Below are 18,227 nucleotides of genomic sequence, written 5' to 3' on the forward strand. Positions count from 1 at the left end.
GATTATCCAAATAATCAACAGCAGTTTTGGCATTCCATTCATGTTTTCCGATGTAAAAAAAACAAATACAAAAATGTCATCCTCACTAAGTGTGTTTCCTTCATGTTGCTTTGGTCCTTCTATGGCCGAACCCACGAGCCCATTTGACTCCATCCATGACCAAAACAACGAGCTTCAGATGAATCGACCAAGGAAACAAGTATTGTGTATTCATTTGTAAATACTACTGTAGTACTTTTGCCTAAAATAAAAAGCAAGGCATTAAAGACGGCCACGGGTCTCGGGCTAAAAGTTCCCGGGTGTGTTCCCACTGAATGGAGATGCGGCTAAACGTCTATTGTCCGACGCTTGGTTTCTGCAGTTTGTGAAAGCTTCATCATGCTGAGAAGACACAAGTACGGTGGGCAAATCTCTCCATTGTCCCCACGGCCAGCACACAAAGGCCAGGGTGTCGTGCAAAGCAGCCTTTTGAGGGGCTGACCGAGCAACAAGGCCTGCTCCTCAAGGGGTTTTGGCTCCAGGTTTTGTTTCCAGCTTTCCATCACAATCATGCCAGGCTGAGACAGGGAGCGGGGGTTGGAGGAATCTTCTGTACTTTTCCACTTCAGGCGCCCTTCCTCCTCCCCCCACCTCCAAGACTCCCCATCCCAACCTTCATATTTCCCTATTCTGCACATTCCATACGGTATCTGCTCCTCACCTTGTGTGCTTCCATAAGCCACCTGGGGGCTGTGCTGTGCTATGCTATGCTATGCTATGGCTGGGGGGGGTTTGGGGGGGTCCTCCCACCCTGACTATGACTGCTATGTACATGACACGGACGCACATCAAACGCATTCACAGAGGCTGAAGGCATCTGAAGACGCTCTGGGACCAGGATCCAGAATTCTTGTCAGGCCGCAGTGTGATGTTAATCTTCTAAGTTATGTGCATGAGCTTGTAGATTGGCTCCTCTAAAGAAACAATGGTGACCTGTTGACACGGCCATCTTGATAATATACAGCCAGGCTTGGAGGCCCAATGATTAGCATTGAGTAATACTACACCGAGCACCGGCTCCATATTAATGATATGTTAATGCAGTCACCTTTGTTAAATAATGGAGGGGGTCTGCCTCGTCTTGGTTGGCGTCTCGGCCTCATTTCAATGTGTGCTTTCATTTAATATCAACTTTAAAATACGTGCTTCATCTTACAATTAGAACGGCCAACACAAATCAACTAATTACTTAAAAACACTTTTTTCCTGAAGTTGCTAGGGTACAATAAAAAACATTCCTACAATATGTTCAAATCTAAAATAATACCAACAATTCTTGAATAGTTTTTCACGTTAAAAATATTACCTGCAGAATTTTTCCAAGTTAAAAATTAATGATTCCTGCAAAATGTTTTTTTTTTTTATTTTTTAGTCTACCATAAAAAAACATAAAAAGAATTCATGGGCAATGAATTTTAAAAAATTGCGAGTTCTGCCAGAGTGTACCTCACATCTTGCCCCAAAACAGCTGGGATTGGCTCCAGCATACCTGTGACGCTAGAAAAGGTTTTAAAGTTTTCTAGACCACCATTTAAAATAAAATATGAAACATATCTGGAATAGTGTGTTTAAAAAACAATTTTCGAGTCAGCATGGTTTCAAAAAAAAACAATTTCTTTAAAGCTAAAATGAAAAAAAAGCTAAAATTTTTATTTTTTATCTACTATTTTTAAGTCTACAATTCAAATTTTTTTTACAATAAAAAAAATCCAGTCTACAATGAAAATAAATCAAAATAATTAATGGATTTAAAAAAAACTTTTGTAGTCAACATTAAAAAACAACAATTTTGTCATGGATAAAGTGCTTCTTTTTTCTAGATGATGCATGGGTATACATTTTTGAAATAATTTTTGCTGACTATTTCTTTTTTAACAGAGCAACACGTTTTGGGCTTCATCATCCTGGTAATGTGATGCAGGATGTGTTTAATTTCTAAAAAAAAAAAACTCAAACAACAAACAAAAACTAGCCGCAAATGCCCCCTGGGCCGCACTTTGGAGCACCATTAGTCTAAACTAACTAAACTAACGCTTGTATGATAATGTTGTACATTCATTCTTTTCCACTTTACTAAGTTGCTATTTTGCAAGCTAATTCCTGGTATGACCGAGCAAACCCTTTGTCCTGGTGAATGTTTGGTACTGGACTGTGAATGGAGTCTAAGGACACTTGCAGACCCAAAGCAACGAGAATAACCGAGCAGCAAGCCACCCTCCAATCTCTTACTGTATATTCCGCCATATTCAACACGAAGGGAATTTGGGCAGAATTGTGGTCAGCACACACGAGACTCGGGATTGGTCAGGTCAGCGGTTAGTCTCTCAGTGAAAGTGATGGAAATGAATGATGAATGTAATCGTTCATTAAATGTTAAATCCTTTTGCAAACCAATGGGAGCCTCCATGACCTCAGCATTGTCCATAAAACATATACAACCTTCCTACCAAAACACGAATGATCTTGGCAAAAACTACATTGATGGGGAATACTAGCAAGCCCAACTGAGAGTTGTGTGTGTGTGTTTGTGTGTGTGTGTGTGTGTGTGTATGTGTGCGCTGGGGGAAGGGTTCAATCCAGTTGAAATAACACACCTTTGGAAGACAAAGGTCTGCAACATGATTGACTTGACGGTTTGGTTTGACAAGTCGGTGGGCCGCATGACGGCTCTGTTTCACTGCAAGTAAGAAAATGAATGAGCAGCTGCTCATCTGCTATTTCTGGGCCGGTATTACGGAGTCCCAGGAATCCCTGACCTCCCCCCACGGTTGCTATTGATCTTCTCACTGCTCCTGTCGCCTGCATCTGCATCACACAAACATCCCTTTCCATCTCCTTTCCATCTCCTTTCCATCTCCTTTCCTCTCCGTTCAGCTGCCTCGCCTTCCGTCTCTTCCAGAACACGGCGCACAATTCCGGACAAACGCGAGCCGCTAGCCTAGTTGAAGGTAACGCAAGGCAAGGAGTTCCGGCAGTAGAAGAAGCGTCTTAGCCGGAGCACAAGCGCCATGGCTGCTTGGGTGGGGGATTAACATGGGGGAGGGGATGAATACAGTAGAATGGTTCTTCCACATGCCACACTAAGTCTCTGGAGGACAATATCAAGCGGACCATTGGCTTCTTCATTGCAAAGCTGGGTGCTGGGTGCTGGGTGCTGAGTTAGCGCTAAGATAAGCGATATCCAATCAATCAAAGAGCGGCTACAAAACCAAATGAAAATCGCCGTCTTGTTTGACAAATACGTCACCTCGGAGTGTGAGGATGAGTGAGGTGGGTAAGAAGGCAGCTTTTCATGAAAAGAAATCCTCATTTAAGAAGCGGGAAAAGTACACGATCACCAAAGTTCAAGACTGTTTTAGCGGAAGGAAAGCGTTAAACCCGGAAAGGAGCGAAAGACTAAGTCACTAGCGTAGTCACTATGGACATCCATTATCAACGCTGACTGTGCGTATGTACACTCCGGAAGTCACCAGCACACGCAATATCCACTAAGACAGCGCATAGAAGCCCTGGTGGTCTACGACTGCCCCGCTGAGCTCCTTAGCGGGGGCCAAACGCTTCAATAACGACTTGGTTTTACATTAGCAAAGACGTTCTGTGTTGTGAACGCGATTTAAACACATCGGTCCTTCAAAGACAAACACAGAGCCGAGTATAAAATGTTGTTGGTCCCCAAGAACATTCCCACAGTATCTTCCGGTCTTACCTTCCCACGTATCCATTTCATGCTTCTCCCAGGTTGCCTGGAACCCATTCAAACATGGACGCTGCTAAATAATGGCTTCATGGCTCTCTTGTGCTTGCCCCGGCAACCTCTTTCCTCGACAGCCTGCTCCTCTCTGACCACAGCCGGAGCCGAGCAACACCACTGGTCACTTTACTGCCTGGTCACATGACCGCAGTTCAAGCCCCCGGGGTCGCAGCTTGGCTTGAGGTCCAATGACAGCCAGGGGTTATCTGAGTGGAACTGATAGTCCTATTTTCACTGCCGTCCTACAATACAAGCCCTTCACCCCCCACCGCCCTTTTGCCCAAATTAGCCCCCCCCCCACGTCCATGCCTGCAGCAGTTGTGGGGTGGACCAAAGTGCGCGTCCAAGCATAAACACAGGTTGAAGCCGACACAACACGGCGGCATGAACTAATTGAAGCCTTCCGTGCCTCAGTTTGGTTACCAAACAGGTCATATGCATAAACGTGTGGATGTAATATGCATGATAAATACATATCATGCTGCTCAATACGGCCTATTATTTCAGCAAATGTCATATTTGGTATCTAAATTAAGCATTTTAAAGCATAAACATGAACTTAAATACAAATATGAGACATTCAGAAGACATTTACAGTAACACACACACACAAAAACTCATCTTATTTATGTCTTAAATAGCTTATTTACGCTTCCTATGTTCACTATATTGGGCAACAAGGTTTCATTCAACTGTGGCGGTCACAAAGCCAATAAAAAAACTACGTTGCCAATGAGGCTGATATCGAAAAAGTAACATAAAAACACCAATAAATACAAAAAACAAACAAACTCAGGGTTATCGTAACTAAATGATCTTAGTCATATGATTGGCTGTAATATGAATTTATATGATGGGACCGTTTCAAAGTACGCCCATTAAATGGGTCACGCTGACCGTTTTTTTTTTTTTTGGAGCTCTGCTAAATTAGCAGTTAGCTTGCTATGATTGAGTGATTGAGAAGGAAGAAGCATATCTTATTTAATCTTACCCCCCCCATCCTTGTCACATGATTGCAGTACATTTATTCTCTTCCTGTATTCCATCTCTTCCCTTTTTAAGACAAAGAAGTAGGAAGTTACAAATAGAAGGTGAACAGTTGGAAAATAATAGTAACGTTTTCCACAGTCATATTTCCCATTTCTATGCAGGATATGCAACATAGAAAATGGATGGTTGGACATTTCGGTCAATTATGTAGACAGATAGAATATTGAAATATATCAGGATTATGGATTATGGTCCAACATGAAATTGTCAAGACAAGAAGATAAAGTCGGAGGGAGAGGGCATGCTTACTCCAACAAAGACACAAATTGAAGCTACAGAAGCTACAGAAGTAAGTCAATATTGTGAAAGTGTATGACAAAGAACCCCCCCCCCCCCCCCCCCCCGGCCGGACATTCTATGAAAAAAAGTTTTAATATGCGACATGACATCTGAGCTGAAATGTATTGGACAGCCATATTTGAACATCAACAAAGTGTTGACAATTACAACTTTATTTAGTTGACAAAGCTCATGAGGTTGACGAGGCTCAGATGAGACTTGATGGAATTATTCAACAATAGCTCTTTATTGTGTATGTCATCGTTCAGTCAGAAGCTAAGCGGTAGCACGGCATGCTAGCGGAGCATTCACTGCACTTCCTGATACGTAAATCCCCCTTTTCACAAACGACCATATTTCCCAAAAACATACTCCCTTTCATCTTGACAATTCCTACTATTTTCACATTTCCATAACGGTGTCAAACATCAGTCCGTGCATTTCCCGGAATTCCTAACCCATTCAAAACGTTCCAGAGTTAAATTAAAAGATCCAGGCTAACAAAGGCTTTCCACATTCCAGAAATAGCAACTTTTCTAGTCATTCCACATTTTCCATGCGGTATTTCAGCTCGGCATTCACACGCAATTACGCAATCTCCACACATTTCCTTATGTGGTTTCCACCAAATGATGAACGATGATCAATGAACGAGGAACGATCAACGAGGAACGATCAACGAGGAACGATCAACGAGGAACGATCAACGAGGAACGATCAACGAGGAACGATCAACGAGGAACGATCAACGATCAACGATCAACGATCAACGATAAACGATCAACGATAAACGATAAACGATAAACGATGAACGATGAACGATCAACAAGGAACAAGGAACGATGAACGATGAACGAGGAACGGCTCAGGTTCAGGTTGGCACATTTCAATCATGGTTTGTGTGCCCTCTAACTCTGACATCTGCCCGCATGCTCGATGTACTCGTACTGTATGTGCTCCATACTGTACGTATCCATCCCATACACAGCGAGTGGGAATGGAGGACTTCTAATGAGTCTAACAAAAGACGGGACCCTTTGCAAGGTTAAGTGGAAACAAGGCGGAAAGCGTTTGAAGTAGTATCACTCACTTCAAAAGACTTGGCAGTTTGTGTAGTATAATCACAAAACACTCCTGCAGCATGGTGGACGTGTATGTCAAGTAAATATGGACGCTTAAACAAACCTCTGGCAAACAATTGGCCTGGGCGTTCCTTGACCTTCCTGATAGACCAGCAGGCCCGTTCAGTTCTTCCATGGAATCGTACTTGTCTTACAATATCAGCACAAATGTCTTGTTTTTGCCATTTCCCTAAACGTCAGAGTAACAAAGGGCATCTCTTTTGTTGGAGCTTCCCCCCTCCCCCTCGACCCCCCCCCCCCCCCCCCCACACACACGTCACACACGACAAAACCTCTCCGCTTCCCAGACAAAGAGCTTCCAGATAAACAGGAACAGACCACACAGCAGCCGTCCTCGTAGGACATTATATGCAGGCGCACACTTTCATTCCACATCGCCGGTTGGAGGACGTATCTATTATTATCTATTATTATCTATTATTATCTATTATGAGGTCATTGGACCTCATATCTATTTTATAGTCGTTACTACTGGTGTCCAAAGTGTGGCCCAAAGGCCGCTCATTTGTTCCTGTGAGGATGTACTTATTCTTTACTGTGAATGCTGACCACTGAACTATCACTATCACAGAAAACATGAAATGACTATTCTCTAGACTTTGATTCTATATGGCTGTCATTTTCTGTGACACTTTTGCAATCTACACTTTAAATCTATGAAATTACAGTAAGAGTCATTTCAGATATTCCCATTGAAAATGAACAGAGAATTTATTTTGCAGACCCTCCCTCGTACTGGGAGAAAATTTGAGATTTGACATTTCCAATGTGCTTCTTCTGCAGGGTGACTGGCTTGTTTGCAGCACAACAAATGGCAGAACGTTCCCGACGTCCTCGCACCGAAACACAGAGATGGGCCGGTGATGCTGAAACCACGGCGACGGAGCGTGCTGATTGGTCGGTCCACGTCTTGCACAATCTTGAAATGTATAAAAAGCCGGGCAGGGAAAGAAAGGGTGCTTTTTGCAGCTGCGCTGGACTAAGACCCGCTTACTGTTGGCATACAGGGAATGCAATTAAGCCCAAATACAGTACACAGTACTGGGCCACAGCAGGTGGCTCCCTCTGCTGTGTACCCTGTTCTTACTGATAGTAGTGACGTGCTAGTAGTAGTAGTAGTAGTAGTAGTAGTAGTATTGCCATCCAGTATTTGATTAAGACAAATCAACAGGTACATTTGGTTCAATCCAAATGTCCGTCTTACCTCCAGGTGTGCACAAACTACAGTTAAGTTGAAATTTTAAAAAGTACTTTTTACCGCTTATCGGTCCCATATCTGTGATATCTGGGAAGCACAGCTTTTTTTGGGATCTGAAAAAAAGATATTCCAATACTATTACATTTTACTTCATTCACATATTTCTACCTTTTCCCACAACCTCATTTGCCAAAGAGTTGAGGTTTGTATTTACTAACAATAACATTACTAATAAAAATGTCATTATTAAATACTAAACTAACAATAATGAATAAATACAATAATATACTGTATATATGAAATATTTAAAAAATTAACCACTTAACTTGTTTTTCATTTTTCATCATAATTGTGATTTTTTAATGGAAAAAAATACATTTTGTTTTAATATTTTACCTGTATACTACAAAATGACATTATTTTTCATCATAATATTTCAAGTTTATTCTCTTGATATTTTAACTTTATTATTTAAAAAAATGGAGCTGTTTTTTTTTCAATTTCCCAAATGTTCTTCTTGTAATTGTGACTTTACTCACATGATTTTTTTGACTTCATTCACATAAGTTTGTATCACTGTAAAAATCAATTTGTCAACACAATCTAGAGTTTTACAGTAAACTCAAATAGCCAAAGACATCGTTTACAATATGATATTACATATAGACATGAATACAATAAGTTCAGACACAAATTATATGACAAATAAATAAAAAAAACATACACACAATTTTTGGATACACTGTAGTAGGAATTAATTTGACTGGGCTTTTAAATGTTCAAGCAAAAACATGAAGTGCTTGACTTATTCCTTCCTGTGTCTTGTCTTGTCTTCCATGGAGGCGGGAAGTGTTTGAATGGCAGTTTGCCTGCAGTACCGCTGGGCCCACAAGAGGGCAGTGTCGTACAAACATTGGAACACTGAGCAGGTCAAACAGCCTGAGAAGCTTCCAGCTTGATGTTTTCTCACTAATGCTAGCAGACTGACTGAAGTGGAGCACTGTAAGATATTATGGGATACCAGGGCGACATTCAATATAGGAATTTGTCAGCGACTTAGCTACTCATCATATCGTGATTTGAATGTTTCTCACCTCAAGTCTCTGCTTTTCTTTTAATAATCATAATCAAATATATTATAAGTATATTATTAATAAGTACATGTATTAATTCATTGTTATTCATTAAATATTATAATAAGTAATGCAACTGCAAGTGCCAACATTTTGATAAAAAAGGTGAGAAAATGATTGTAAAAGTATAAAAACGTGTTTGTTATTAACATTGTTGAGACTTGTGGCGTAACTGTGTTAGTTAAGAAAGATCAGGCGGCTGAGAGAGCTGACCTCTGCTTCCTGTTTCCATGCATCAGCGCGCCATGTTGTGAGCTATCTGGAAAATGTACGCAAACTGAGGCCAAATTTTGGCGTACATTTTTGACATGCTAACCCAAACGTACGCCGAGTGTCCACCGTGTATGGAAAACCAAAGTATCCATAGGTTGAAAATACTATCTACCTTTGGAAAACCATGTCAAAGTATCCATAGGTTGAAAATACTATCTACCTTTGGAAAACCATGTCAAAGTATCCATAGGTTGAAAATACTATCTACCTTTGGAAAACCATGTCAAAGTATCCATAGGTTGAAGATACTATCTACCTTTGGAAAACCATGTCAAAGTATCCATAGGTTGAAGATACTATCTACCTTTGGAAAACCATGTCAAAGTATCCATAGGTTGAAAATACTATCTATGTACCTTTGTCGTTTTGTCTCTGGCCGGTCATGAGTAAATGTGCAAGCAATGACTAATTTACAAATTTCAATTTTGGCTACGTCGACAACCGTTAATGTCCAGGTCAGTCGAAGGGAGGTCGACATAAACAAGTTCTACCGTACTCCTTTTACGCCAACAGATGCCGTGTACGCCAGGCAGATACAAACGCTACGGGGAAACGTGGCGTGACCAGCGGAAAGCCTCTCTTCGTGGTATCTGCGTGGTATCTGCGTGGTATCTGCGTGGTATCTGTGTCACGTTGCTAATAACTAGCTAGGTTGACAGCAGGTGGACACGCTTCCTTTCAAAGAAACTGCTGCTGAGACTGAAGCGGGGCCGGCGATGGTCAAATTATACAGGACTTGGCTCTGACTTGGCTCTGACTTGGCTCTGACTTGGCTCTGACTTGGCTCTGACTTGGCTCTGACTTGACTCTGACTTGGCTCTGACTTGGCTCTGACTTGGCTCAACCCTCCAATCGCGTCAAACAATCCCGTCACTCGGACAAACAAACAAATCCCACGTTCGAGATTTCATGGATTAGAATCTTTCATTTCAATGAAGGACGTGTGTCTAGGAGGCGTTGGAGAACCTCACTTGATTTCATTTCAAATAATAGTACTTCATCTGTTCTGTAGTGGGCAAATACGGTAATCCCTCAATTACTGCAGTTGATGGTTCCAGTCCAGATTGTCGTATGTCAATCTGTGGGATTCCTGGGATTCCTTATTTTTAAACGGAAATGGTAGTCATAGCATTAAAAACCCTGTTTGTAACCTTCTAATCAGAGCTCTCTGCAAATGAACTAACACCCCCACAGTCACCTTTACACTCCCATTAGCCAATATAGTAGACATCGTAACAGAAAACGACTGATTCCTTCAAAGGGATGATTTAGTTCATTTACATCACCTTTATGTGCATGCCCAGTAACGGTTGTCAAGGGTTACCAAATACGCAGATGTGACTGAGAGCGAGATAAGTGGATAAGAGATATTGAAAGTTTAGCTTCCACTGAAGAACAAGCAACGACCACTTAGCTTACAAGAAAAACAAAAACAATATGGCCTTGTTAACAGTATCGTGATATATCGTATCGTGATATATCGTATCGTGATACGTATGGTATCGCCAGATTCTTGCCAATACACACACCCTAGTATGTACACGTAGTACTGCTGTTACACAATAGCAGCTTTGTTTAAACCACAGACAATCGCGCAACGCTATGGCAGTCACAAACAACAAAAGCTTTCAAAATGTGGTTCCTCATGTCGAGTGAGGATAATGGGACACGCACACCCTCTTCATGATGCGTTCGTGGAGCAGCCCAACAATAAAGCTCGAACGCCCAAAGACTCTCGGCATGAGAAGCAGAATCACTGATGGTCACTAAAACGGCTTGCTGCTGTTATCCTGTTTATTCCTAAGAAATAGAATTATAATAGAATAGAATAGAATAGAATAGAATAGAATAGAATAGAATAGAAAACAATACACAGATAAGCAATACTGATAGCCGTGTTTTATAGCATTTTATAGCATTGGATAGCATCATCCAATGCCTTTCATTTGTTGATCATGGCTATAATGATCAACAATAATAAATAAAACACAGGGCAGAGATGTTCAACTAAACCATCAACAAACTTATTTGTGAACCAGTTGACAATAGAGTGGAAGCTCGGTTAACCTGTTTTTCGGTTAGCTTTGAAAATTGACGGCAAAATGTTACCTGGGTTTGTGGTTAGCTTGCAATAGTACACAGTCCAACTATTTTCTGTGTGTATTGTTATCACAAAATACATGGAAATACACAGAAATTCTGAAGTACTTTGCTAACTAACACAGGTACGCCACAAGTCTTGAAAATGTTAACACAAAACACCTTTTGTCAAAATGCCGGCACTTGAAACATTCTTTGGCTGCATTTTGGCTGATTTTGCAGCTGTGATGAAAACAAAAGCAGATACTTCACAGTTGAAGAAATTGGAGAAATAACACCAAGGTGCCTCCTGTGTTGGTCTCCCTTCGACAATCCTGGCTTCAAATGAGGTCAAAGTACCCTGGCACATTTTACCCTGGTACATTTGGTCCTTTCAGCCATCATTAGGCGTGCAACTAACAATTATGTTAATAACCGCTTCATTGGTCTATCATTTGTTGGATTTATTGATTGATTTTTAATTTCAACCGACAGAGCAAATAAGTACACAAACACCAGGTTGCCGCTTGAATATTCTGTTAAAATAATAGTAAATCTTTTTTGTTAGTGAACTAGTTTTAGTCAAATAATAACTGTACACCAAAATACAATCGTGATCATGACAAACTGGTTGTTTGAATTGATGGCGTGCTGGGTTAGACCATCACGGACCAAATGAATAGGAACACTAACACCAACAGTTAGCGGTTGGGTCTGCAACATATCGTATCATGTTCAGTGACGATAGATGATACAGTAGGTGCGAATGTCTTGTTTTGACTAAAACACAAAGACAATAGTCCGCGTTCACGGATGACTCAGGAAATGTGAAATATTAATACAATACAGTGACAGGCTGAAGTGAAAGGATATTTCCATATTGAAATGAAAGGCGCATTAATGGCTCAGCAACATAAATAAAAGATGACACGCATGGCATCACCGTGTCAGGGCCCTGAGAGTAGCATGACCTGGATGTTCACAGACCCGTGATCTTTGTGTTTGGCCAAAACAACAAATTCATACACATCAGCTTGGACTGTGGAAAAGCGACGGCCATGTTGGCGTCTTTTATGACACATTGTGGCCCAAAGCACCAACCGTCTTGATGGGGTTTGTTCGGTGACTAAGTCATGAAAACAAATCGAGAAGATGTCATTAAACCGCGTTTGGTCGGATGCGCGGACAACCAAACGTTGGTTTTTCTCGTCTCCGTGCTAAAAGGCAATCGGTCTCCGAGGCCGTGGACGCCGCAGCCTCTTTGGCTCCAGCCTTCCCCTCCTTTATTCTCATCCCTTCTTTGTCCATATCCAGCTCATCCTCTATTTTTCGCTCATCCAACATACCCCCTCATATTTTGTCACCCTCAACCCCCACCATGCCACTCTATCTCTTAACACCCCTCGTCCTCTCCTCCTTTTCTGTCCAGCCCTCCTCTTCTTGCTCCAGAACTGTCAGATGGCATTAGCGGCTTTCACGCTCATGGCCTGTAGGAATAACAAGCGTGAACCTTGCCGAACGGCGCCATTCTCCTGCTCCAGTTAGCGCCCGGTCGGCACAGGCTGTTGCGCAAATACCGATGTTTTTCCTGTTGTGCCCCTTCGCCCATACAAGGGGCACACGAAAGGGCAAAAGTAGGGAAACGTAGCGGAGAAGGTCATGGCCGGGATCGTATGATGGCGTCGTACTCTCACACATCAGCTTGTCCTGTGACTCAAGGATGGACCCACAGCTTTGCAAAGATCTGGCTCACATGGATCAAAAACCAGATCCACTTCTTATCCACTTCTGAAGCCCATGCAGTTCCAGCTGCAGGGCGACTTGTGGCCGCTATTAGAAGCCCAGGGTGAACGATGTGCAAACGTTACCGAGGTTGGAAACCACGTGAGATGGTGGCATGTCCTCCATTTTAAGTTGACGGTTCTGCTTCGCTTCAATGGCTTTCCCGATTGAACTAGTTCCCGCTCACCGCCCCGTTCCCCATCTCCACGGAACAATGGTGGCACGCCGCTACATGTTATCCACGTCTTTGCCAGTTTAAGGATTTCACCGGGAGGACCAAGGTGTTCTCCAGGCTCTGGATCCTCCTCGGCGCTATCGCTAGCCAAAACCCCAGCCAGAAAAAGGTTGGACTGCGCTGAATCAGATTGGATATTTTCATAGTTAGAGCATAGAAAACCTGTTTACGACCTTCTAAATACGCTTTTTAACATGATCGGAGCCCCCAGAGATTAAATACCAAATATGGTAGACAAACTGTAAAATGTCTTCCAGTGGCTTAGACCAAAAGTGATGTCCATGGTTCGGAACCGAGTTTTACGGCCGCAACAGTAACCATGTTTGGAATTAAAGCCTGTTGTTCCAGCAACACAAGCACCAGTCTGGTGCTTGTGTGTCTCAGCCAACATTGCAGTAACATTACTGCCACCAAGCGAGCGTAGAAAACTACATAGGATCCCATTGTCTTTGAATGCGTCCTCTGAATGCTTTATATTTGGATTATTTATGGATGACAATGCTTCATATGTCGTGAATAATTATTCATTCCTAGATTTTTGAAAAACGTGACAAAGTGAAGCCATGAAATCCAAAGCAGGAAGTGGCGAGGGGTTACTGTACACACTGTACATACGACATGTTCTACCCCACAGACGTGTATTTCACCATGGGAAACATTTTCCACATCAGCTCCTGTAACTTCATCCCAACTGAATCCAAGCCAGCGTTAGCGACCCCATCATGACCACCACGCTGGTACCCAAAAGAAGGAGCCACATCCCTTCAGGTCAGGGGTCTCAGACCATTTGGCATTTGGCCCACGGGCCGTCTGGCGACCCCGGCATTGGATTAGCAGTCAAGCTACAGGCTTGCAGGAAATGATGAGGAATAAAAGTGTAAATACACGTGAGGCTAAAGTTAGGACGCTGCTCCCAGATGGAACTGAATACGATGCTAACTTGCTAATTGGGTCAAATTATTCCATTTCATGAATGTTCGTGTTAAAGGTTAAATAACTGTTATTATATATTGTTATTATATATATACTGTTATTATTATATTATATAAAAAAAATATTTCTCTACCCAACAACGATATGTGCTTTAAGTTTTTCTTGTTTGCGGTTTTATTATTATTTTATTTATTTATGACTGATTGATTGATTGATTTTCTTTATTTACTTTTTCATCTTATTTTGCGGAGAAAAAGTAAAGATATTTGAGAACAGTGGAATGTTTTATCAAAGCTTTTCTTGCGGCAAACCAGAACCAAGGAAGTGAAAAAGTGTAGGCTATAGCAGAAGCTAAAGCAGCGAAGGCGCTTTTTATTTGTATTTTTTCTGTTCTTAATAAATGCGTTTAGTTTTTTTTTTTTAAACCTGAGGCGGCCCAGCCTCCCCCGGACCCGAGCCCCAGTGGCCCCCAGGTAAACTGAGTGCTTTAGGTGAAAAAGTCAACACCTGAAAGCAGCGGACCAAAGCAGCAGAGGACATTCTATTTGCGGTTGTTGTTAGCGTGTCCAAACTGATTATCTCCAAACTTCATCTCATCGTTTGGGGGCTTTTAAAAGCAGAACTAAATGATTTCTTTGCTTTTGTTTGGTGGTTAGCTGACTTTTGAACAATGCCAGATAGCGAACACTATCTCCCAAACACGAGCAAACACTTCCCAGCCGGTGACGGAGAATTGGACTCCTCATATTAGCGCTATGGATGCCGTGATAAAAGGGCCATGAACGCATCGGAAGTGGTCCATAAAAAGTCCAAATATGGCATGTTGCTTATTGAAGACACTGAAAGATTAGCCCTACGTTTGATTTGATGTGCATGAAATGAATATTTAGGCAAAAATAGACAGACTAGCGTGAGAAGTAGATAAGTAATGTCTGTGGGTTAAGGCTGACTCACACAATTAAATGATATGCTTTTATTATTATATATGGCTATATATATATATATATATATATATATATTCTATGGCTTGGTTATCACGCTCAACTGGTGGGGAGCAATGGGAAGTGGTCGGCAACCTTTTCCGTCAAAACAGCCGTTGTGCAGCCGGAACGCTAGCAGCTGTAGTTGAGCTTCCTGCAGCGTTCATTCGCTTCCTGAAAGTATGTTGGCAAAGGGAGCCAGAACCACGAGTTGAAGAGCCACGGGTTGCCGACCCCTGGCCTGGTTAGAGGTTAATAAGTCAGCTCAGATAACACATCACCAGGACTGAGCATCAGAATGAAAACGAGCAATCATCCAATCAGTCAGACCTCTTTGACTCCCACATCGCCATCTTTTCTCCACGTAAAACAGGAAGTTGCATATCAAGTGTGGCGAGGAAGGATGGGTGGAAACACTGGAGGTTCAGAGCACCAGCGTGATCCCTGGCTTGCCTGCCCTGTGATTTAGGCCTTCCAATGACAGGCCCGCCCGTCATCGGGATACGGGCGGAGAGCTAATGACATGCTGCGTGGGCTAACGTGGCTATTAGCCCATTGGAGCCGCAGGAACTGACAGGAACACAATTCTGTCATTACACCCTGACAGGGCAGACCAGAGGAGACCTCTAATCATGGAGGCAGGCCACAAGACGAGGCGACTGACACTCGTGTGGTAGAACAAGGAAACCGTCTTGTTCCGTACAAAACAAGCTTAAAGGGGAAGTGCACCTTTTTATTTTCACAATCCTCATGTGTTCCTCATGAACACATATTTCTTTCCCTGAGGGTTGCGCCTATTGTGCTTATTTGTGCTTATTGGCGTATTTGTCAAAAAAAACACAGTATGGCTCCATGTGTTTTACTCTCGTCTTTTGCAGTTCAGGAGTAGCAGAGTTACCCGAAGAGGACCTAAGGTGACCATATCAGCCTCTGGAGGACCTCTGGAGGACATCATCTGGACAAAGGTGCACATCTACTGGCCCGGTGTGTGTTGCTGTTTGCCCCCGCTTGAGCATCGGCGACACCAACAACGGCGTCCTGTCGGGATTCTTCAACCAAACAAGTCAAGCCAACAGGTCGTTTCGCTTTAGCCGAGTGCCTTCCGAGTTCCTGCCTTCCGAGTTCCTGCCTTCCGAGTTCCTGCCTTCCGAGTTCCTGCCTTCCGAGTTCTTGCCTTCCGAGTTTCTGCCTTCCGAGTTCCTGCCTTCCGAGTTCCTGCCTTCCGAGTTCCTGCCTTCCGAGTTCCTGCCTTTCGAGTTCCTGCCTTCCGAGTTCCTGCCTTCCGAGTTCTTGCCTTCCGAGTTCTTGCCTTCCGAGTTCCTGCCTTCCGAGTTCCTGCCTTCCGAGTTCCTGCCTTCCGAGTTCCTGCCTTCCGAGTTCTTGCCTTCCGAGTTTCTGCCTTCCGAGTTCCTGCCTTCCGAGTTCCTGCCTTCCGAGTTCTTGCCTTCCGAGTTCCTGCCTTCCGAGTTCCTGCCTTCCGAGTTCCTGCCTTCCGAGTTCCTGCCTTCCGAGTTCTTGCCTTCCGAGTTTCTGCCTTCCGAGTTCCTGCCTTCCGAGTTCCTGCCTTCCGAGTTCCTGCCGTCCTGCTCCAAGCGGAACATGCATGTTCTTTCCAGCCACACGGACCCTCCAGCCTCAGCATGTCAGAGCAAGTGTTAACGTTCCACATCGACTGTGGTAAAGCCTTTGGAAATAAGCACCGACATTCCATCTGGCTTGCTCATGAGCACTCATACAGGTTTAGTACAGAGTGACTACGTGACTATAAATAGAATATCGGATTGAACGAGATGAAGCAGTAGAAATTGTGTGAAATGTAGAATGAACGTTGAATTACGTGTTGAATCTATTCAGCGACTGAAGATCCAGTCGGGTTGAGAGATGAACGCTCATGAGCGGACATGACCTGACCTGACCTGACCTGACCTGAGCGGAAGAAGCAGAATGTGTCATCCGGTGTTAAATGTAATATTCATTCCCACCATGGAAATTGGCCATTTCAATGGGAACAATGTCCCACAATACAGAATATTCAGCTAAGGTGGGAATTAAAAAAAGTCCTGATTGGATATAACGGATATCCTGATTGGATATAACGGATACAATCCTATATCCTGAATGAGCTGAACACTCTGACGAGGTTGAGTAATGTGCAAGTAGTACATATACAGTATACATACTGTATATGCAGAGTTGCTGTTTAGTTATAATTAGGAAGTTCATCCATTTTTCATCAAAATGACCTCTACAATAATAATTATATCATATAGAATAATAATTATTATATTATATATATATTATTATATTTTTATATAGAATAATTATTATTTATTCAAAATTATTTAAATTATTTGTGCACTGTACTGTTTACGCTGTACATTGTTGTTCATATTTGATGTCATCTATTTATTCTCCACATTATTATTATTATTTATTATTATATGGGAGCCAGGCAACGACATTTCGTTGGCAATTTCACTGCTGTGTTATTGTGCAATGACAATAAAGGAAGTCTATCTATCTATCTATCTATCTATCTATCTATCTATCTATCTATCTATCACTCAAATGTTACTGTATGTCAACAAAAGCGGTCGACCGTGGATGTCGACATCAAGTAAGCTGACACTTGGGCTAAATGACGACACTGTGGACCAGGACTTGAGGACTTGGCTCTACTGTACATACAGTATGCAGGCTAAACATGTACGAAAGGGTAAAAACGAGTGATAGTGGAAAAGCTGTACAAAGGATGCTGCGCCATTTATCCCCCGAATCTTCAAGGTCACAGAACAGTGCCCCCCCGCCCCCCATCAGCATCTGAACAAAATGCTGGTGACATCCTCACGCTGAGCGCCAGGAGCGAGGCGGCCTTATGAGGCAGATCGTGACATCACACCAATAACAGCTAAACAAAATAGGCCACAGCTGTTTGCTTCTTTGGGCTACAAATTAGACTCAATATGTCAGCCAGGATTAAATCAGCACCGATGACTGAAGAAATGAGGGAATACACACTGATGCCCCCCCAGCCCCCACCCCAGCCCCCCTTCTGCTGGCTTACTTTGCCTGTTCAGTGAGCAATGCACATAGCGACAGAGAATGCTAATTTACCCGAGAAGAGAAAGGAGCAACGGAAGTTGCATTGTGGGTGATGGATGAATTATGGAGAGATTTAAATAATGAATGGGCCTTTTCAACAAAACAGGACAGGCTTCTCTTAAGAGATCTAGGGCATATGAATTATACCTTCCTGGGTCCATTATCGCTGATCAAAGCATCCAATTCATTATTCTGCCAGGGCACCAGTGAACGATAGAAGCATAGAGCAGCGTGCTTGTATATGAAAGCGT

The 18,227-nt window shown here is 42.7% G+C and overlaps 1 protein-coding gene across 2 annotated transcripts in view; it reads right to left on the reverse strand.

The window, feature by feature from the left end:
• The window catches only part of nr6a1a (nuclear receptor subfamily 6, group A, member 1a), a 73,784-nt gene that overhangs the window by 18,904 nt on the left and 36,653 nt on the right, over positions 1-18,227 (reverse strand). The window contains exon 1 of one of the 2 annotated variants that reach the window (XM_058070805.2): positions 3,746-3,906. The exons of the other annotated variant lie outside the window; for it this stretch is intronic. Coding sequence (XP_057926788.1) covers positions 3,746-3,761 — 16 coding nt within the window. The 5' untranslated portion in view covers positions 3,762-3,906. Of the gene's footprint in view, positions 1-3,745; positions 3,907-18,227 lie in introns of those variants that run through there. 2 annotated transcript variants of the gene reach the window in all.

The sequence above is a fragment of the Doryrhamphus excisus genome, linkage group LG3, assembly GCF_037039965.1.
Source record: "Doryrhamphus excisus strain RoL-2023G ecotype Guam linkage group LG3, RoL_Dexc_Guam_v1.1, whole genome shotgun sequence".
NCBI classification, from domain to species: Eukaryota; Metazoa; Chordata; class Actinopteri; order Syngnathiformes; family Syngnathidae; genus Doryrhamphus; species Doryrhamphus excisus.